Source organism: Phoxinus phoxinus (assembly GCF_949152265.1).
Source record: "Phoxinus phoxinus genome assembly, chromosome: 17".
Lineage (NCBI taxonomy): Eukaryota > Metazoa > Chordata > Actinopteri > Cypriniformes > Leuciscidae > Phoxinus > Phoxinus phoxinus.
The window spans coordinates 18102226-18121392 of NC_136892.1; the positions used below are offsets into that span (position 1 = coordinate 18102226).

At 41.8% G+C, this 19167-nt stretch overlaps 1 protein-coding gene across 6 annotated transcripts in view; it reads right to left on the minus strand.

Moving 5' to 3' along the window:
* The window catches only part of cadm1a (cell adhesion molecule 1a), a 278459-nt gene that overhangs the window by 46178 nt on the left and 213114 nt on the right, over positions 1 to 19167 (minus strand). For all 6 annotated transcript variants that reach the window (XM_079586650.1, XM_079586654.1, XM_079586652.1 and 3 more), the window contains 3 exons: positions 12660 to 12812; positions 10694 to 10831; positions 5180 to 5338 (listed from right to left, as the gene is read on the minus strand). In XM_079586650.1, the coding sequence (XP_079442776.1) occupies positions 5180 to 5338; positions 10694 to 10831; positions 12660 to 12812 (450 nt within the window). The remainder of the gene's footprint in view (positions 1 to 5179; positions 5339 to 10693; positions 10832 to 12659; positions 12813 to 19167) is intronic.

Genomic DNA, 19167 nt, shown 5'->3' on the forward strand with positions numbered 1-19167 from the left:
CATTCACACGGAAACGCTCTCTATAATTGTCACGGTTTGGGTTTTGTTTCTTGTTCCTGTTTTTTTTCTGTCATGTGATCCCCTGTTCTAGTCATGTGATCCTGCCATGTGTTCCCTTGTCTGTTGTGTCATGTTGTCATTGTTTAATTGTTCACAGGTGTTTCTGTAACGTTTATAGTCCACTGGAGGCAAACTTGTTGAGAACCCAAGTGCAGTTTCTTACAAAATAATCCAAAAACAAGATCAAACATAAAACAAACGCATTATGTGGCATGAAACTAGAAACAAAACCATTGACATGAGACTTACAAACAGCGGTTACACAAAACAATACTAGACAAAGACACAGGGCAAACATGAGGGTTTAAATACACAAGACTAATGACTAGACAAGGAACACCTGTGAACAATTAAATAATGAACCAATGACAACAGACAAGGGAACACTTGGCAGGATCACATGACTAGAACAGGGAATCACATGACGACAAGAACCAGGAACAAGAAACAAAACCCAAAACGTGACAATAATGCATTCATATTTATGTAATCTTTACTGTGCTACGTCATCTGTATTTGATTTGGAACGGTCAAAAATCTGTTAGAAACGTAACCCAAAGACAAAATAACTCATAAAAATAAGCAGTTATGTATGTAGGAGCAATAGCCTTGTGGGCAGTGCTGTGTCATGCGCCATAGCTGTGCACAAGGGGTCTCAGCTCGAGGTTAAGGCTTATTTGTTCATTAATGACGTTATCAGTGACTAGTCGACGTCAACTAGACTTTAATCACATAAATGTCGACTTCTGAAGTTGTTCAACCCCTATCTGACATACACATCCTTGCGGGCCGGTCATTTGCTCCACATTTGTGTAAGCCCCTTGCATAACGGTATTACACCTGTGTGCCAATTTCTGATATCTAATAAGATTTTTCGGTCTGTCTGGCGGTCTAATGACATGATGAAACTTAATGGCAAACAGCTTATATAAGAATATCATAGAGACATTTAGCACCCTTGGCATTTAATGGACTACACAAGGCTGTTGCTCGGCTGCTTTTGTAGAATGTGTCTAATGTCAGGCAAATACTAAATAGGTTCCTGTTTGCCAGAGAGTGTTTCTACATATAAGGACATGACAGGAAAAAACAGGAAACGGCAACCTTTATGTTATACTAAGTGTAAAGTGCAAAAAGAAAATAAAGCATAAAAGACACAAAAATAGAGCATAAAAATAGTGAGTGGCAAGAAAGTGTTACTGGCCTTTTATTAGGCATAATGGATCCAAGGAACAAGAGGTAGAAAAATATCAGTGTCTGTACCAGAACCATTTTAAAGTTAAAATCAAAATTGACCCCATTTACTTTCCTCAATGCATGGTCTTGGTTTTATTGTCAATGATTCATCGCGAGTTGCAAAAGTTCAAACTTATGACTTACTTTCTTCTGTGGAACACAAAAAAAGATATTTTGAAAAACTGTTTTGTGCATACAATGAAAGTCAGTGGGGTCCAAAACAACAGTAAATTGTATAGACAAAAACAAACAAAGAAACTGTGTTCAAAATGTATAAAAGAAAGAAAGTCCTACAGATTTGAAATGACATGAGAGTGAGTAAATAATGACAGATTTTTATTTTTGAGTGAAATATCCCTTTAAAGTTCCCAAGATTCACAGGAGGCCGTGGTGTGCTTGCCAAGTTCACCATGCTTATGTAAGTGGGCTCCACAGGAGATGCGTGCTCTGAGGTTCCTGCTGCTTCCTTGGAGGTATTCATCCTCTTAAACTGACAGGTTGTAATGGCTGAGCTATGCCTTTCCAGTACTATGCTCCATTGCAGGGCTGGCTGGCATCCAGCCCTCTAGTTTCTCAAAGGAACCCAAATCTAATATTCTCCCAGTAATGGAGCTTGAAGTGGCATTCCACAGATGCTTATGCGACAGCGTTATGTGTATGTTCAACAGAGGTGCGGGAGATATTAGAGCTGCTCCCACGTGCAACTTTAATGACATCACTGCATTCACTTTGGCAAGCAATGTGGGTTAAACAGTAGACATGCACTGATGTAAAATGTGGGTTTATAATGTAAATAGTCCAGAGTCATTAGTATGCGTGAATCAGGATAAGCAGCAGACCTTGCGTTGGAGGCAGGTCATGCATATGGGCCAAGGAATTTACAAAAAATCCACACAGAGCGTCCCTGTGGAATCAAAGTATAAAATATGATTTGACTGAAACCATGTCAAAGTTGCCCACAATAACCCCCAGATCCCACTCTTTCAATTTTACCAGCTCTTACGGCACTTTGAATGGACTGGATGCTGAGTGAACGGTGACTTCACGTTGGCCCACAGATTTCACACTTTCTTGGATTTTTTAAAGTGCACGAGAAAAAAAAAATGTGTCAATGTCCTGACAAGATTTATCACATTATTTCGGGACTGATGTTTCAACTGCCTTTTTGGCAATCGCTAAATTTGTTGAGTGCTTTGCCCACTTGATGCTTGTTTGACCTCTTCTATCAACAAAAAGTGATCTGTTGGCCTTCTATCTTTCCAAATTACACCCTGTCAGAGCTAACATTTCTGTGTCCATGATGGACAGCCTGGTCTGAAGTGAGAGAGAAAGAGCGCCCCGCTCAGAAGTTCTGTAAGAGGAATATCCACCTGTTTGTCTCAGCTCTATAGAGACTCCTTCCATTTCTCCCCTTGTCATCTTCAAACTCTTCGCATGAAAGGCTCTGAGTGAAAGTTTCTTGCTTTGAAGCTTCCTCTGCATTAGTTCCTTTCCAAAGCTCTCTCTCTCCTGGGCACGCAAGCATTAAATCCACGGAAAGCAGCGCCACCGGCCTCCGGTTTCTCACTAGCTGGTGCGCCGGACAGAAAAGGTCACTCTAATTCTAATAACACAATTATTGACACGAGATATTGTTGTCATTCCTTACCACCGCCATCACGAAGCATTTAATTTCCCTCAAGCTGCTGAACTGCACAAACTGTTTGCATTGTGTAGCTATCAATATTTCTGGCTTATTTAATATCCACAGCAATGTTTTTCTATTTTCTATTGCAAAAATATACTCCATTAAGTCTGCCTTCACTCAATGATTTTTAACATTGATTGTTTTCCCAGTTTCAGCAGAACAATTTGAAAGAAGAGTGAGCCAGACAATGACTCTTACACCAGCTCTCCCCAGAGCACGACAAAGGCTGCCCGTGAGCACGAAATCCAGTTAAATAGCATAGACAAAATGGTTTTACATTTTTCTGCTGTAAGTGCCCAAAGACAGAGCTCAAATATCATGCAGTTTTTAGAGATGTGTTGTCTTTGACAAAATAAGGTCAGGTAAAGCAGCCTTTCCAGTGATCTTCTAAACCCAACAATAACCAAGAAATGATGAGGACCCAAACAAAATATCTTAAAAAATCGTATCTGTATCTTCGGATGAAGACAAAGCCCATGGCTCTCACCCAATCAGAGGCAGAATCTCTGTCACGACTGAATCACCAAAGCGCAAAAATACACTTAAACTTTCATCACAGGCCAAGGGACATGGCTGGGCTAATGTCTGCTCTCACAAGGGAAAGGATAGACCTGAATGATTTAACACAAGGACAAAGATAAAAAAAAAAAAAAAAATAACTCCAAAGAGAGAAAGAGAGAGAGAGAGAGATTGATCTAGTCAAAACTATGACGTTAAGCATATTTAAATTAATAATAATGTTACCAAAATATAACATTAATTCAACAATACTAATTCTATATCAATACATTTCAAATGCTGTCACACTGTCTTCTGCTCGCTCATATTGTACATAATAAACATGATTAAGGGGTGTACCCGGCCTACAACAATGTTTAGGAAATGTAGGCACATGTCAAATATACGTCGAACATAAATGGCCGGACCCAGGGTTTCCCAACAGAACGTTGCCCAGAGCATCACATTCCTACAGTGCATCCTGGTGTAATCACTTTTCCAGGTAAAAGGTGCACACGTACTCAACATGGCCATCCACGTGATGTAAAAGAAAACAGGACTCATCGGACCAGGTGACCTTCTTCCACTGCCAGAACAAGGTCAAGTTCCGCTCACATGCCCGATTGTAGGCGCTTTAGATGGTGGATGGGTCAGCATAGGCACTCTGATTGGTCTGCGGCTGCGCACCTCCATTAAAGCAGAGTGCGATGCACTGTATGTTGTGACACATTCTGCCCATCATTAAAGTTTTGTGTGACTTGTGCCACAGTAGACTTTCAGTTGGTTCAGAATTTACCCAGAAAGCCTTCGTTGCCCTCATGCATCAATGAGTCTTGGGTGTCCTGCACCCTGTCACTGGTTTGTGGTTTGTTGTTCCTCAGATTACTGTTGGTAAATTCTCACCACTGCTTACTTGGAGCAAGCCTTGTCGTTTCTGATGTACTCTGACCCAGGGAACTAGCCATAACAATTTGGCCCTTGTCAAAGTCACTCAGATCTTTATTTCTGCCTATTTCTCTTCCATCCAACACATTGATTATCTTCACTTGTGACTGGTCATAATAGTTTGGCTCATCAGTGTATAACTTAAAAAATATTTAAATTACTATTTAATATTCACATAATAAAAATAAAATAAACAATATATCCAAAGATATCACGCACGCACGCACGCACGCACGCACGCACGCACGCACGCACGCACGCACGCACGCACGCACACAATAACTAATAATAATAATTAAAAAATAATAATTTAATATACACATTTTTAATTAGATAATAGTAAATCTATATTTAAAATCCTGTCCCCTGCTCACTCACATTGCATTTAAAAATAATAATACAACATAAAACGTAAAAAAAACACTTATCTATCCAAAGATGTCACATCAAATTCTTTTCACATAATATAATATTAATACACCATTATCTACCCGAGAGATCTTTTAAATATATATTACTAATACTTAAAATTCACATAATATAATATATAATTCAAGAATATAATATTAAAGATTTAATTCAATAATAGTAAGTCTATATCACATTGTCCTACATCACATTTTGTACTGTCCAAAAAAACCCTATCTATTCAAAGATATCACTTTGAATTAACAAATTATAATAATAATAACAATATAATTTTAATGAAATAACAGTAATATTATATTGCATTTAAAGTGTGGGCTCACTCACATTGTACTTCTAGGTACTTCTGCGCCTGGAAGTCCTTGACCGCTGGATGGTCGACAATGCAAACCACAGGAACCCCATCATCCGCTCTCGTGACCGTAAACCTCAGCCAGCTCGTCACAGTGAACATCCTGTCATACGTGGTCTCCACTTTAGACTTGCCTGCGAGAAACAGAAACCAATGAGAGACACAGAATTCAAAATTAACAGCTTTCATTATTATCTCTATCAAGAAACCATGGGTGGCTAAGTGTATTGAAAGCCACAGTATATGTTACACATCCTGTGAGCCATAAAACAAAGCAGATCCCCTAACGTCTTGCACATATGTGACATATGGCGGCTCACTGTAGCTTATCAATGACATGTGTACAGTAAACGGCCCCCTGCAGCAGCACCTGAAATGTGACCATATGGGAGGGGCCATGTGGCCCGAAAAACAGCCCTAAACCGCTTCCTGTCGAGGCTTGTTATGCAGCTGTCACTCATTGGCAACTGTGTGGGCTGTGATGGTGTGTTTGTGCTTTATGAAGTGAGATATAATGGCTGTAGTGGACGCATCTGACCCGTAGCCCTCCTTCAGCAGCATCAAGTGGGCATGAAGAACACAAAAGACTCGAAGTCATTGTGCGGCTCCAGACAATAGCCTCGCAGCACCGCACAGACCTCCATCACTCAATTACTGCTCTGGCCTTGTGGAGAGAAACAGGCGTGGGTGGAAAGAGAGAAAGGAGAAGAGAAGAGGTGAGCGAGAGAGCAAGAGAGAGAGAGAGACCTATTGTCCTGTTTGTGTTTTTGTAAAGAATAAAAACCCACTTGACCATTAAAAAATGAATTTGATGTGGGAGTGACAGACTAAAAGAAAAGAAATACAAAAAGTTGAGTCTGACAGAGGGTAAAAAAATTACACGTTATTATAGGTGAAGTGTATCGGTTATGCGCCATTAATCAGAAAAGTAAATATGAACCTTTTCAAACCAGTTTCCTTAAACACTCCCCCACCTTTCGCAGACCTGTGTATGTACATTCAATGTTAGAGCCCACCGACTTTCATTATATGGATAAAAACACTTCATTCTTAAAACTATCTTCTTTTGTTTGGGAAGTTTTGGAACAACGTGACATAGTAAAAATCTTTTATCATAATTTTTTTTTCCTTCATTCTAGGATTTAAAAAAGTAAGATTTTTTTTCCACGTCTAATATGATCTGAACGTATTCATTTCTTTCAGAAAAAATAAATAAAACAATCATTACACTTGCTTACAGCAAATGAGCAAAATATCTTTCTTTTGCCGTTTATATGTACTGTAGTTTACATCTATCGTTTGACTGTTATAAATGTTATCAATAACCCACAATGCTAATTTTACCGAAAATCATAAAAATGCCCGGAAATGGCACTGCTGTGTGGAAATCTGGACATCTCAATACGCCAATGTTTTTTTTTTTCCTGACAATTCCTTGTCTTGAGCATTCATTCTCCCTGCATTCAGCATTATCAGCAACGAATGAATAGTCAGACAATCATATCTCAAATAAGAGAAGACACAGAGCTCATTGAGAGCCCAGAAGCACATCTATATTCTCCCTCACAATGGCTCAGTCACTGCTGATAAAGAGATAATCACAGGTCAATCACTGTCATTCAGGCATTTCTTCATTTCAATAACATCTCCCTTTTTGAAATGCAAAGGAGCTCTGATTAGTCCCGATCTGCAGTGATACAGTGGGCTGAATATCAAAAGAGATCCTGTTCCCTATTGAATTCACCATTTCTTCTTTTTTTTTTTTTGCTCTATAATTGCCCCTCCCCCACCCCCCATTATTCAACACCTTCCCATGGAAAGTCACTCCCTCGAAGAGGGCCGTCTAGAGATCTGGAGCCAATCGTGTATTTAGCAAACTTCCTTAAAGCCATTACAAATTCTGAATCAAGCCATTGTGTTTCAGCTGAGCTTAGTTGGCTAATTAAAATGAGATTATATTTTTAAGCAATGACACAATGAGCAGGCCGTCGTCGTCTGACAGGAAGAAATTAACAACTTATTGTTTCTCGATGTTCATTCAGCTTGTCTTATGAGACAGGTGTGTATCAACAATGGAGCAGGATGTAAAACAGAAGTACTAAATGCGGCACAGAACACGAATAAGACTGGGAAGGTTGTGTTTGCGTGAGCGAGAGGGAGAATGAAGCAGTACATCATGGGGGCGGCTGAGTTTACATTCTGGGGCTGTATGGGTGTAACCTTTAAATGATATTTAAAAAAGCCTGATTATCCTAGAGGTAATTAGGCTGAATGATAAGGACATTTAATTAAAAATAAATCCGAAAAGGCGCAGGGGCCAAAAGCAATTTCCAGCCAGTGAGTGCCAGCGTTGCACTGCTTGTGTCAGGAGAGGAGTCCCTCGGTTTCTTCGATCGCTTTCCATTCAAACCATTTCGCTATACAAGAACAGAATATTCATGTCCTGCTGTCCATCTCACTGAGGCGAACTCGTTCTTCTTTAGCGCTACATTTGTCCAACTGTCCAATAATATATTGATGTTACATAAAAACAAAACACCCACTGACAAATGAACAGAACAATGCTTTGTAATAGCTGCTGAAACTCCCAGTGGAGAGAAATGGAGACCCCTGACTGAGCTTATCGCTAATTACCAAATGAAAACATCCGTCCAGGACTCCAATTTAGCCGTCTCATTTTGGGTAGCTGTTATTAGGACAGCTTATATGCAGTAATTTGTACATAATACGCAAATTGCCTGTGTCTAGACAACTGCGGGTCAAAGGTATGGCCTCTCACTCACCCTAACGGAGCGATATGGAAAATGAGCCGAGCTTCTGTGAGGAGCGTTCAGGTAAACAGATGTTGAAAAGGGGTTGTTGAGTTTATAATTAGTACTGTTATGAACATTTCACAAGACATTCAAAGATCAATAAACTTTGGACTAAAGTATGCGGAGAAGGGGTATGTCAAATGATACATGTACACACTACCGGTCAAAAGATTGGACACACTTGAATGAACTTGTGTTTCTCATGATCTTAAAAACTATTTGATCAAAAGGCTTTTGCTTTTAATACTTGAAATGAGTTTTGTAGACAAATATTTGTGCCTCTGTAATAATTCAGTAAATAACTAAAATGTATAAATTAATACACACACACACACACAAACACACACAAACACACACAAACACACACACACACGCACGCACGCACACCAATTTAACAATTTTGGTTACTACTTTCAATCATTTCATAGTCTTGATGATATTACTCTTATTCTAAAATAAAATAAAATAAAATAGGAGGGACCAGACTTTTAGAATATTTTTTATAACTGTTTTCTATTTTAATATGTAATTTATTCTTATTCTTGCTGAATTTTCAGCAACCATTACTGCAGTGTTTAGTGTTACATGATCAGTGTTGGGGAAAGTTACTTTTTAATTAATTTAAAGTTTTTTAATTAATACATTACAATATTGTGTTACTCCCTAAAAAGTAACAAACTGCATAACTTTTTATGGAAAGTAATGTTACATAATTTTTGCGTTACTTTTTCTCACCTGGGCTGCGCTTGGTTGTTTGTTTGTTTTTTAACAACAAAGTAATATTTTGGCAAAAGTAAAGGCCCTTTCACACCAAAAGTGAAATGAACAAGCCTAAAGCTGAAATGAAATGCAAATTCACGCCTGTAGAGTAGAGGACGCAGCTCAAACAAACCTTTCAGTTCTGCTGCCATTCTGGATTGCAGAAGAATAGGACGCAGAAGAAGAAAGTTTAACACTCTTATTTCAGCAATAAAATAATAATAAAAAAATATATGATGTTTATCTAAAGTCAGTTTTGCTTAATATGTTTGAATTGGATCATCGAAGATCAGCAGCAAAGACACATAATAAAGTGAGATTAAATACATGTGTGTATTTTCACATTAAATTATTGAAGGTTTGTGTTATATTATGATTTTGCATTTCACTGTTTTTATTCATTTTGAGGAATACTGGATCTTTTTGTGCAGATGTGTAAATACATGTCCACATTAAGTCTAGGGGCCCTATTTTAACGATCTGAAACGCAAGTATCAAACGCGAAACGCAAGTAATTTTGTGGGTGGATCTCGGCGCTATTATACCTGCGGGATAAATGACTCTTGCACCCGACGCAAATCTAAAATGGGTTGGTCTGAAGTAGCTACATTACTCATAGGTGTGGTTTGGGCGTAACGTGCAATAAACCAATCAGAGCGTCCTCTCACATTCCCTTTAAGAGCAGGCGCACTTGTTCCATGGTGGATTGCTATTATAATGGCGGATTTGCCAGGCGCACACAACTAACATGATGGTAAAGGTGATTTCACAGTCTTCAGAATTTTGTTTCCTGGTTCTTGACGACAACGCACTTTGTCAAATGTCGTTATATATCTATGCGTCTCGCCACTATTGATCAAACAGGTTTGATCCGTCATAACTACAATTGGTATACTTTGAATAATTTGGGTAAATGTGTAAGCTAGATTTATGCCTATTTTTTCACATCCTCATGGACACCACAATGAGGTAGATCATTCCGTGTGGTAATATTTGTCCTTGTAATTATGTATGGTTTGCAAAAATAGATGAGATGAGAGAAGCAAAGTGTATGCGCGTTGTGCACATGCTACATTATGGCCAAGCATGCGCCCTTAAAATAGCATCTCAATAATGCACCACTGACTTTAAACTAGGTGTTTCCTGGTCTGTGGCGGAATTGTTTTCTGAAACGGCAAAATAGCACCAGGGAACGTTTGCGCCGGAACACGCATTGAACCGAACCACACTGAACCTAAATATAGGAATGATACATGCATAATTTGGGCTGGGTGCAAGATAGGGCCCTAGAACTACAATAACCATCATATTCACACAGCGCACACAGCCCCTCTGACTCCCCATTTCTCTCAACATCGGAACGAGAGAGGTGTCAGTCTATAAATGGGAAAAAGTAACTTGCGATACTTATTTTAAAAAGTAACTCAGATATTTTGTTGTGAATTTCATAACTTGTGTTACTTGTAATGCATTACCCCCAACACTGCACATAATCCTCCAGAAATCATTCTAATATGCTGATATTATTATCAATGCTGAAAAAGGAACCGTGATTGTTAGGATTCTTTGATAAATACAAAGTTCAAAACAGCATTTATTTAAAACGGAAATCTTTTGTAATATTATAAATGTCTTTACTGTCACTTTTGAACAATTGAATGTGTCCTTGCTGAATAAAATCAATTTCTTAAAAACAAAAAAACCCTGAAATGTACATCAATGATCGGCTAAGCATTAAATAAATGTAACAATGTGTGTTGCTAGTATTAATAAATGTTTTTATCTAGTGTTTTCAATTAAAGTATCACTTTTCAATATATAAATTATAAGAGGAAAGTGCACCAGGGAAAAACTCCAGCTATGGTTTGCAAGGCAGAGAGAAGTTTGTTTGTGTGCACACAATGTGTCTTTACCCACCCTGTAGCTCTTTGTCTCCTTTCATCCATCTGATCGTTGCGGCGGGTTTGCTGCCCATGGAGGTGCAGGTTATCTCCGTCTCGTTGCCCTCGCTGACGATGTCCTCACGGGACTCTATGATTGGGTTTCCTGGTGGGACTGAGAGAGGACAGACAGATTTTACAAGGCGGTCTGTAAATCAAGCACCACTATAGTCACATTCATCCCAGGGTGCATTGATAGCTAACACAGACACTAACACTGAGGGATGGACATATCATAGAATATGAAGGGGTGAGTGTATTCATTCTCGTTTACAAATGACATAAAGGAGGGTACCCAGACAAAGTGCATACTGTGATGAATCAGAGGTGACTACAACACGATTAGTAATGGAACATCTTGTGCAACAGAAAGCAACACAGCCCGTTGACTAGACTAAAACTACTAGAACATTCTATACTGACCTGGATAATTGTGAATGTTCACAGGCAATATGTAACAAGGATACACCCTTCTTCAAGCACTGCAACACAGTGATCTAACCAGACATGACGTGACACTGCGACGTGATAAAAGTATCTTTTCCATGTTAATCAGAGTTTTTGTTCTAACCAGCCGTGACAGCGAGTGACAGGGGTTTCTATTTTAGAAAAGGTTTCTATTTTTGCAGCATCGTTGTTGGAACAACAACATACAAATTAATATTATTACAATGATAATCTCAGGTAATGATTATGTGCTTTATTTCATCTTAAAAGGGTATAACCTATACATCTCATAACCTTACTGCCAAAGTGAATAATTCACTTTAAATCTTGAAAATAAAAGAATGCTCAAACTTTGAACAAACAAGTGTATTCTATGACAAAGATTGTTTCAGTAACTTAAGTAATTATTTTTATTAATGTTAAAATGATTTGATATGTATTAATTAGATGCGCCATGTAGCCGTGTCACGTCTGGTGTGGACAGATATTTCTTGTCACTGGAATCTTATCACATTGTGTCTGGTTAGGACACTGTATAAACTTCTCTAAAGGCTTCCGGCTTGGATATGCAGTGATAACATCTTTTCCAAAAAGACCTGACTTTCCAGGATAGTCACTACGTCTAAAATGCTTACCTGAAAAGGTCACATTAATCCTAAAACCTTCATGCTCTCTGGTGTAAATGTGAGACATTATTTGGACAGGGTAATTCAGTAGTAGAGATTTCTTGCTCCCCCTGACCGGCAGGGTTCCATTCAAGCATTCAGCTTTGGCGTCTGAAGCTCTGGAACCAGCCACTCGATTGCATTCAGCGAGCTCTCTACAATCCTGCTCCCTCAATATCCACCCCGCACTAAACTCTGCTCTCAAAACGGAATAATCACTTTTAAGTGCGGGTGATTTTTCCATGCAGTTATGTCAAGACGCAGAATGCAGCAAAGCGTTCACATGTACACAAAGACACACGCACAAACACAAACAATAATTCCGCTGAATGGCCCCACCATGCAGCTGAGTCCTAAAAGGAAGTAGCAGGTGAAGTGTTTGTTGAGTTTTTAGAGAGATTTCAGGAGCCCCTCCAAACAGCAGTGAAAGTGTGTGTGTGTGTGTGTGTGCGTGCGTGTGTCGAGCACTGGCTCCATTCTGAAATATGAATGACTCGACGTTCAGGATCTGGCTTGGCCGCGTCTCAGGCCTTCTGTTCGGTGAAGATGAATGGCTATATCTTGATTCTACACTGCTGCAGCATCTCATGAAAGCTGCTCCACTCTAGTGATTGATCATAAAAGGATTCCTCAGGAAACAAAGAAGCCCTGCATGTGTGTATCTGTGGGTGTTTGTTGATGCAGCAAGTGCCTTATGGGAAATCTGACGGCCAAAACAAAAGGTTCAGTTTGTCTAGTCCAGTGGATCTCAACCTTGGAGGTCATGCCTCTATGTGGGGTCACCAGAGATGCAGGGGCTGTATATATAGAGGTGTGCATGAGTGTTCATACTTAGCACAGTGATGTCGGCGTAGGCTTCCTGTGGGGGGTCTGTATAGAGCTGGCACACGTATCTTCCCTCGTCTGAGAGAGACACGTTGGATAACGACACACGCAGCTCGTTGTCTGAGAAATTGACCAGCTGGAATCGAGCATCTTTCAGGGCTGGAGGGTCGATAGAGAAAGACAGCAGATGTTAGAATGAAAAGTCACATCTTCACACTTCACTTCCATTACAAGCAACAACAGAAACATGTAGGAGATAATTAGCAGTATTTTTCCCATTTGAAGTCTAGATTGTTTTTCCACTAAGGCAAAAAAAAAGGCAGCCATATGCTTCTTTTAAGCTATTGCTTATAACTGACAACAGGGGAGTGTAGCAAACGTGCAGGCTACAATATATTCTTCAGATTAATAGATGCTCCATGGGAATAACCAAAGTGATTGAGATTGCTTCACATTGAGAAACACGGGCGCATCTATTTCTAGAATCATCTGACCTGAGCATTATATCACTGGGGTTTGAAACAGGGACAGTATCACTGGGACATGCCATGATAGACCACTGTGATCTAAGTGCCTTTTCATTTTAACACCTAAGAGAAAAAAGTTATTGCTTTGTGGTGAGCATTACGCGAGTGTTTCATGAGCACTTTTGTCTCTGTAGACTTTTAGCAAGTATGTTCCAACAAAATACGCTCATTTTCTCAACCAGCAATGTCCAACAGTGGATACATGCAAATTTTGGATTGAAAGGGACGTAATTTGACAGTAATTTCAATATTTTCACACTTTTTGCACAATGAAAAAATCTGTTTACACTTGATATTTATCTTGATCTTTTTGTTTTTCTAAACACATCTCATATTTCATCTGCAGCATGATTTTTATTGGCACTGCAAACCTTACCTTAGTAACCAAGTAAACAAACTAGGGCACTTGCAGCATTATGGGCACTTTGACCGGTTGACTCTTTTCTATCATGGTAGCATTACGTTTTTCAGAAATTTGAGCTACAGTAGCTCTTCTTTGTGATCAGACCAGAAGGGTAACATTCATTAATGTGTCATGACCCTGATGCCAAAATGAAACATTAAATATGATTTGTCAGTGTCTGTTAGTCTTGTTCAGAATGTTATCTTTACAATGCAAAGTTGTAAAATTTGTAATAATAGGAGTTGCGCATTTGTGGAGTTGGAATTGGAAATAGCGAAGCAAATATCAATCAGTTAATACTTTAAAATGGCTAAATTGTATATCCCAATTGTACTGTTGCAAGAAACCAAGTCTAGCAATGAATCCGGGCAGTTTCTTTAACGCAAACTGAGAAAGACTCTTGATTATGATGAGTTAATCTCTGTATTTAATCAGAAGTTCCGTCGTCTTATAGGCTAATATTGCAGGAGGACATGTAAAGGTGAGTACAAACATTTTCTCAATGTTTATATAAAAAAAAAAGTTTATAGTATTTCAGTGCTTTTTTTCATTGCTCATTTTTATTAAAAATTAAATGAGCAATAAGTCATGGCAACATATGTTTTTAAATAAACACCACTGTGGTTAAAGAGTGATTTAAAAAATAATAATTTAAGCATTTCAATATTTTTTTAGAAGTTATACTAGATTCCACTTGATTTTTAAGTCAGTTTTAAAATAATTTAAGTTTAAATGACTTGTACGGCACTTTATACTATATTAGAATATTATGATTATACAAAATTTAAATCAGCAACAGAAAGTTTCTAAGTTGAAATAAGTGGATTTTTTAAGTGTAGTTCCCTTTCGTAGGGAACTCGCACTGCGTCGTTGAAAACGACTCTTTGGGGACGCTCCCTAAGCGTACGCCTCTGAAGTTGAATGAAACTAATCCAATCCTGATTGGTGTTGCGTCGTGACGTAACATGTGACGGCATAACCGGATGCATAAAAGTGTCGCCGGCGCACACACACATTAGCTTTCGCTCTTCAGCAAGCGCTCTCTGTTTTTGTCTGTCTTATTTGGTGTTGTCTGTCTGATCCAGTCACTGTATTATGGCGAGTGAGCAATTCATTAGATGTGTGCACCCCTGCCCAAAATATATTACGAGTGGGGACACGCATCAGTTGTGTGTGAATTGTTTTGGAGTGTAACACACGCACGGGCAGCTCTCGAGGGGGCTGTCTGTGATCTCTGTGAAACACTCCCTATCAGTACTGCGCTCGCGTTCCCCGTGGTTCAGGTCCCGCGTCCGTTGAGGCGGCGCGGTGACTCAGATCGCGGGGTTCGCAAAGGGATCTTGCAGATGAGGATGAGACTGCTGCGGCACTTTCTCATTCTTCATCTGAAGGTTCTGAGGCTCTCGTTCATGGTGCAGAAGCCCGCGCTGCGGCTTCTTCTGCCCGTGACGAGACCTCGATGTTTGAACTATCTGCTTCCGAGGGAGTGGATGTGTTCAGCATCGAGGCGGCCGGAGGAGCGTGAGTTAAATTCACCAGCTCGCGTTCCCCGCGGTTCGGGTCCCGCGTCCGTTGAGGCGGCGCGTCGACTCAGATCGCGGGGTTCACGGGGATCTTGCAAATGAGAATGAGACTGCTGCGGCACATTCTCGTTCCCTATTTGAAGGTTCTGTGGCTCCCTTTCATGGTGCAGAAGCCCGCGCTGCGGCTTCTTCTGCCCGTGATGAGAACATGATGTTTGAACTATACACTTCTGAGGGAGTGGATGTGTTCAGCATTAAGGCGGGTGAGCGTGAGTTAAATTCACACAGCTCGCGCGCGGCGAATCAGATCGCGGGGTTCGCGATAGGATCTTGCAGATGAGAGTGAGACTGCTGCGGCACTTTCTCATTCCCTATTTAAAGGTTCTAGGGCTCCCGTTCATGGTGCAGAAGCCCGCGCTGCGGCTTCTTCTGCCCGTGATGAGAACCTGATGTTTGAACTATCTGCTTCTGAGGGAGTGGGTGTGTTCAGCATCGAGGCGGATGAACGTGAATTAGACTCGCCAGCTCACGTTCTCCGTTGTTCAGGTCCGCGACTCAGATCGTGGGGTTCGTAAATAAAATAAATAATAAAATATGAATTTTGCTGATGAGAGTGAGACTGCTGCGGCACTTTCTCATTCAAATGGTTCTAAGCCCGCGATGCGGCTTCTTCTGCCCATGAAAAGCACCCGATGTTAAAATAAAAAATCTTCAACATCGAGGCTTAATAGCGTGTTGTGATGCGTGCTGTGGCCAGATGAAAATTAACTGGCCACATGTTAGACAGGAAGCGCTTAATAAATAACTAAGAAAGGAAATAAGTGAACACTTCCTGCAGCAACAATCACAACATCAGCGCCGGAGCTTACCATTTTTATTTATTTATTTATTTTTCCTGACTTGTATAATTATCTAAGTCATGGGATAAACCCCACTCCTTCCTCTAGAGCCCCTCCCTCTGGAGTTTGGCAACAGAGAAATTTATCTCGCTCTTTTGATCAGAAGGATGACCTGAGGGCCGTCCTTCAGGCAAGAGGGCTTCAGGAAAGAGGTTCTACCTGAAATAAAAATTAGACCCTTTCCCTCCCCCCCGTTGTAGAGCAATTGAGGTTGTTCTCACAGCGGAGCCCTCAGGAAAACTATGTGGTTGCCCGCCGTCCAAGACGCTTCGGGCCACATCAGTTTCCAGCGAACGCATACTGTTGTGTTCGCTCCAAAAAGCTTGAAAAAGGGCATTGACTATGGTTACAAAATCGGTCTCGACTAATCCCTGCCGGTCATCTGCTTCAGGGGGTCGAGAACAATGCTCAAAGAATACCCGAAACCAGCCTAAAGGGGCTGGTTCCCGTAATAGATTTTGTTGAAGCGTGTCAAACGCTTACCCAACATATCTGCATGGGTCCTGCGTATAAGCAGGATTGGGTGATGGAACAAAAAGTATACTCTTTACTGGTCAGAGAGGCCATATGATGGGTTCCTCCTCCAGACAGGGAGTCCGGATTTCTCAGCCGGTACTTTATAGTTCCAAAGAAGGATGGAGGGTTCCTGCCGATTTTAGATCTGAGTCACTTAAATCGTTCTCTGAGGAGCTTCAGGTTCAAGATGCTCATCGTGAATCAAATCAGGTCCGAGGACTGGTTTATCACGATAGGTCTAAAAGACGCATACTTCCGTGCTCCATCCTTCCAATATACAGGAGGTTCCTGAGGTTCGCTTTCGGGGGCGAAGCGTACCAAATTCGGGTTCTTCCGTTTGGCCTAGCACTCTCCCCTCACAAAAGCTCCAAGTGTATGGATGCAGCTCTGGTCCTACTGAGGCTTCAGGACATCCTCACACTTAATTGAATCGACGACTGGCCCATTCTGGCTCAGTCTCGAGCAATGGCAGTTCGGCATCGAGATGTCGTCCTTGGCCGTATTCCGAGCTTGGGGGTGAGACTCAACACGAAGAAAAGCGTGTTGGTACCAGCTCAGAAAACTAAGTTTCTGGGCGTGGTATGGAACTCAGATACAATGTGGGCACATATGTCTTCCGCGTGTATCGAGTCCATCTGGGCCATGGCATCCGGGATAAAGCTAGGCCAGGCCATCACTGTAAAGCAATTTCTAAGACTGCTGGGCCTCATGGCAGCTGTGTCCAACATAATACCTTTTGGACCTTCTACACATGAGGCTCCTTCAGTGGTGGCTGATAGCCAAGGGGATTTCCCCAAGGGGGAATCCGTTCCGAACAATCAGGGTTACGCGCCGATGCCTTCGTTTCCCTAATTAATATGGAAGAAACCTTGGTTCCTGTCCCAAGGGCCAGTGTTAGCAGCGTCATGTCGCCGGAAAACCGTTTCGACAGGCGCCTCCTTCACTGGCGTGGGCGCGGTCATGGATGGCCGCTTTGCCAGGGGTCTGTGGCAGAACCATCAACATGTTTGGCATATATTTTGCCTAGAGATGTTGGCTGTGTTCAGGGCTCCGAGGAGCTTCCTCCCAGACATCAATTTATCTGAACCGACAAGGGGGACTCAGATCGCGCCCTCTATCCAGACTGGCGCATCAGATTAATCTATGGTCCCAGGGGAAATTATTATCTATTAGAGCAATATATGTTCCGAAGGTTCAGAATCAGGGAGTAGACATCCTGTCGAGGCAGGGGCTGAGGCCCGGGGAATGGAGACTTCACCCAGAGGTGGTGAAGTTGATATGGCAGAGGTTGGACCAATGGAAGTGGATCTGTTTGCGTCTCGAGAGACGTCCCACTGTCCACTTTGGTTCTCCCTCACTCATCCAGCCCCACTGGGGTTGGATGCCATGGTACAGGCTTGGCTGAGGCTTCGCCTGTATGCTTTTCCCCCGATCGCTCTGCTCCCGGGAGTCCTGGAGAGGGTCCGTCAGGAGGGCATCAGTCTTCTTCTGATAGCCCCGTTGTGGCTGGCCCAAGTATGGTTTTCAGACATATTTTCACTTCTGATAGCTCCGCCGTGGCAGATTCCTCTGAGGAGGGATCTGTTGTCTCAGGCGGAGGGCACAATATTCCACCCTCGCCCGGAGCTGTGGAAATTGTGGGTCTGGCCCCTGAGGGGGTCCAGTACCTAGATGCCGGTCTATCAGCTGGGATGGTCAAAACCATACTTAGCTCTAGGGCTCCGTCTACTATGAGATTATATGGCCTCAAGTGGTAGGTTTTTCCACTTGGAGTAGAGAACATGAGTTAGATCCAGTTAACTGCCCAGTGGCTTCAGTTCTGGAGTTTCTTCAAGATCGTTTCTCTGCGGATCTCTCCCCGTCCACACTTAAGGTGTACGTGGCTGCCAGTTCGGCGGTCCATGCACCACTGAGTGATGGGCCTTTGGGGAGGCACCAACGGGTCATACTATTTCTCCATGGTACATGGAGGTCAGGTCCTTCCTGGGACCTGGTGGTGGTTCTCGAAGGGCTATCCCTGGCTCCCTTCGAATCCCTCCAGTCGGCTTCGCCTAGGACCTCACGTTCAAGATAGCCTTTCTCTTAGCTGTTTCTTAAAATTATTAAGAGAGTGGGAGATCTCCAAGCCCTGGCACTAACGCCAGCTTGCTTGGGGTTTTGCCCCCGGCAGAGTTAAGGCCATCCTGCACCCGAGACCCGGCTATGTGCCTTAAGTGCATTCTAACATGGCTAGGTCCATGGTCCTGCGAGCATTTCATCCTCCACCTCATGTGTCGGCAGAAGAAGAGAGGTTCCTTTGCTCTGCCAGTCAGGGTTCCGAGTATTTACCTTGAGGGGTCCTCTTCTTCGAGGAGGTCGGACCTACTGTTAGTGTGTTTTGGGTCACCTAATAAGGGGCTCCCGGCATCCAAACAAACCATAAGTAGGCCTACAAGGTGCGCAATTTGCCTTCACCTTTGGCCGTAAGGGCTCATTTTAACAGAGGCATGGCGTCCTCTAGGGCCCTCCGTTTGGGAGTGCCCCTCCAGGAGATCTGTGAGGCAGCCGGTTGGGCTACCCTGCACACTTTCATCAGGTTTTATTGTCTTCACCTCCTTAGTGCGTCTGGCGCACGAGTGCTCTCGTCCTAGCTTAAGTGCCTGAGAT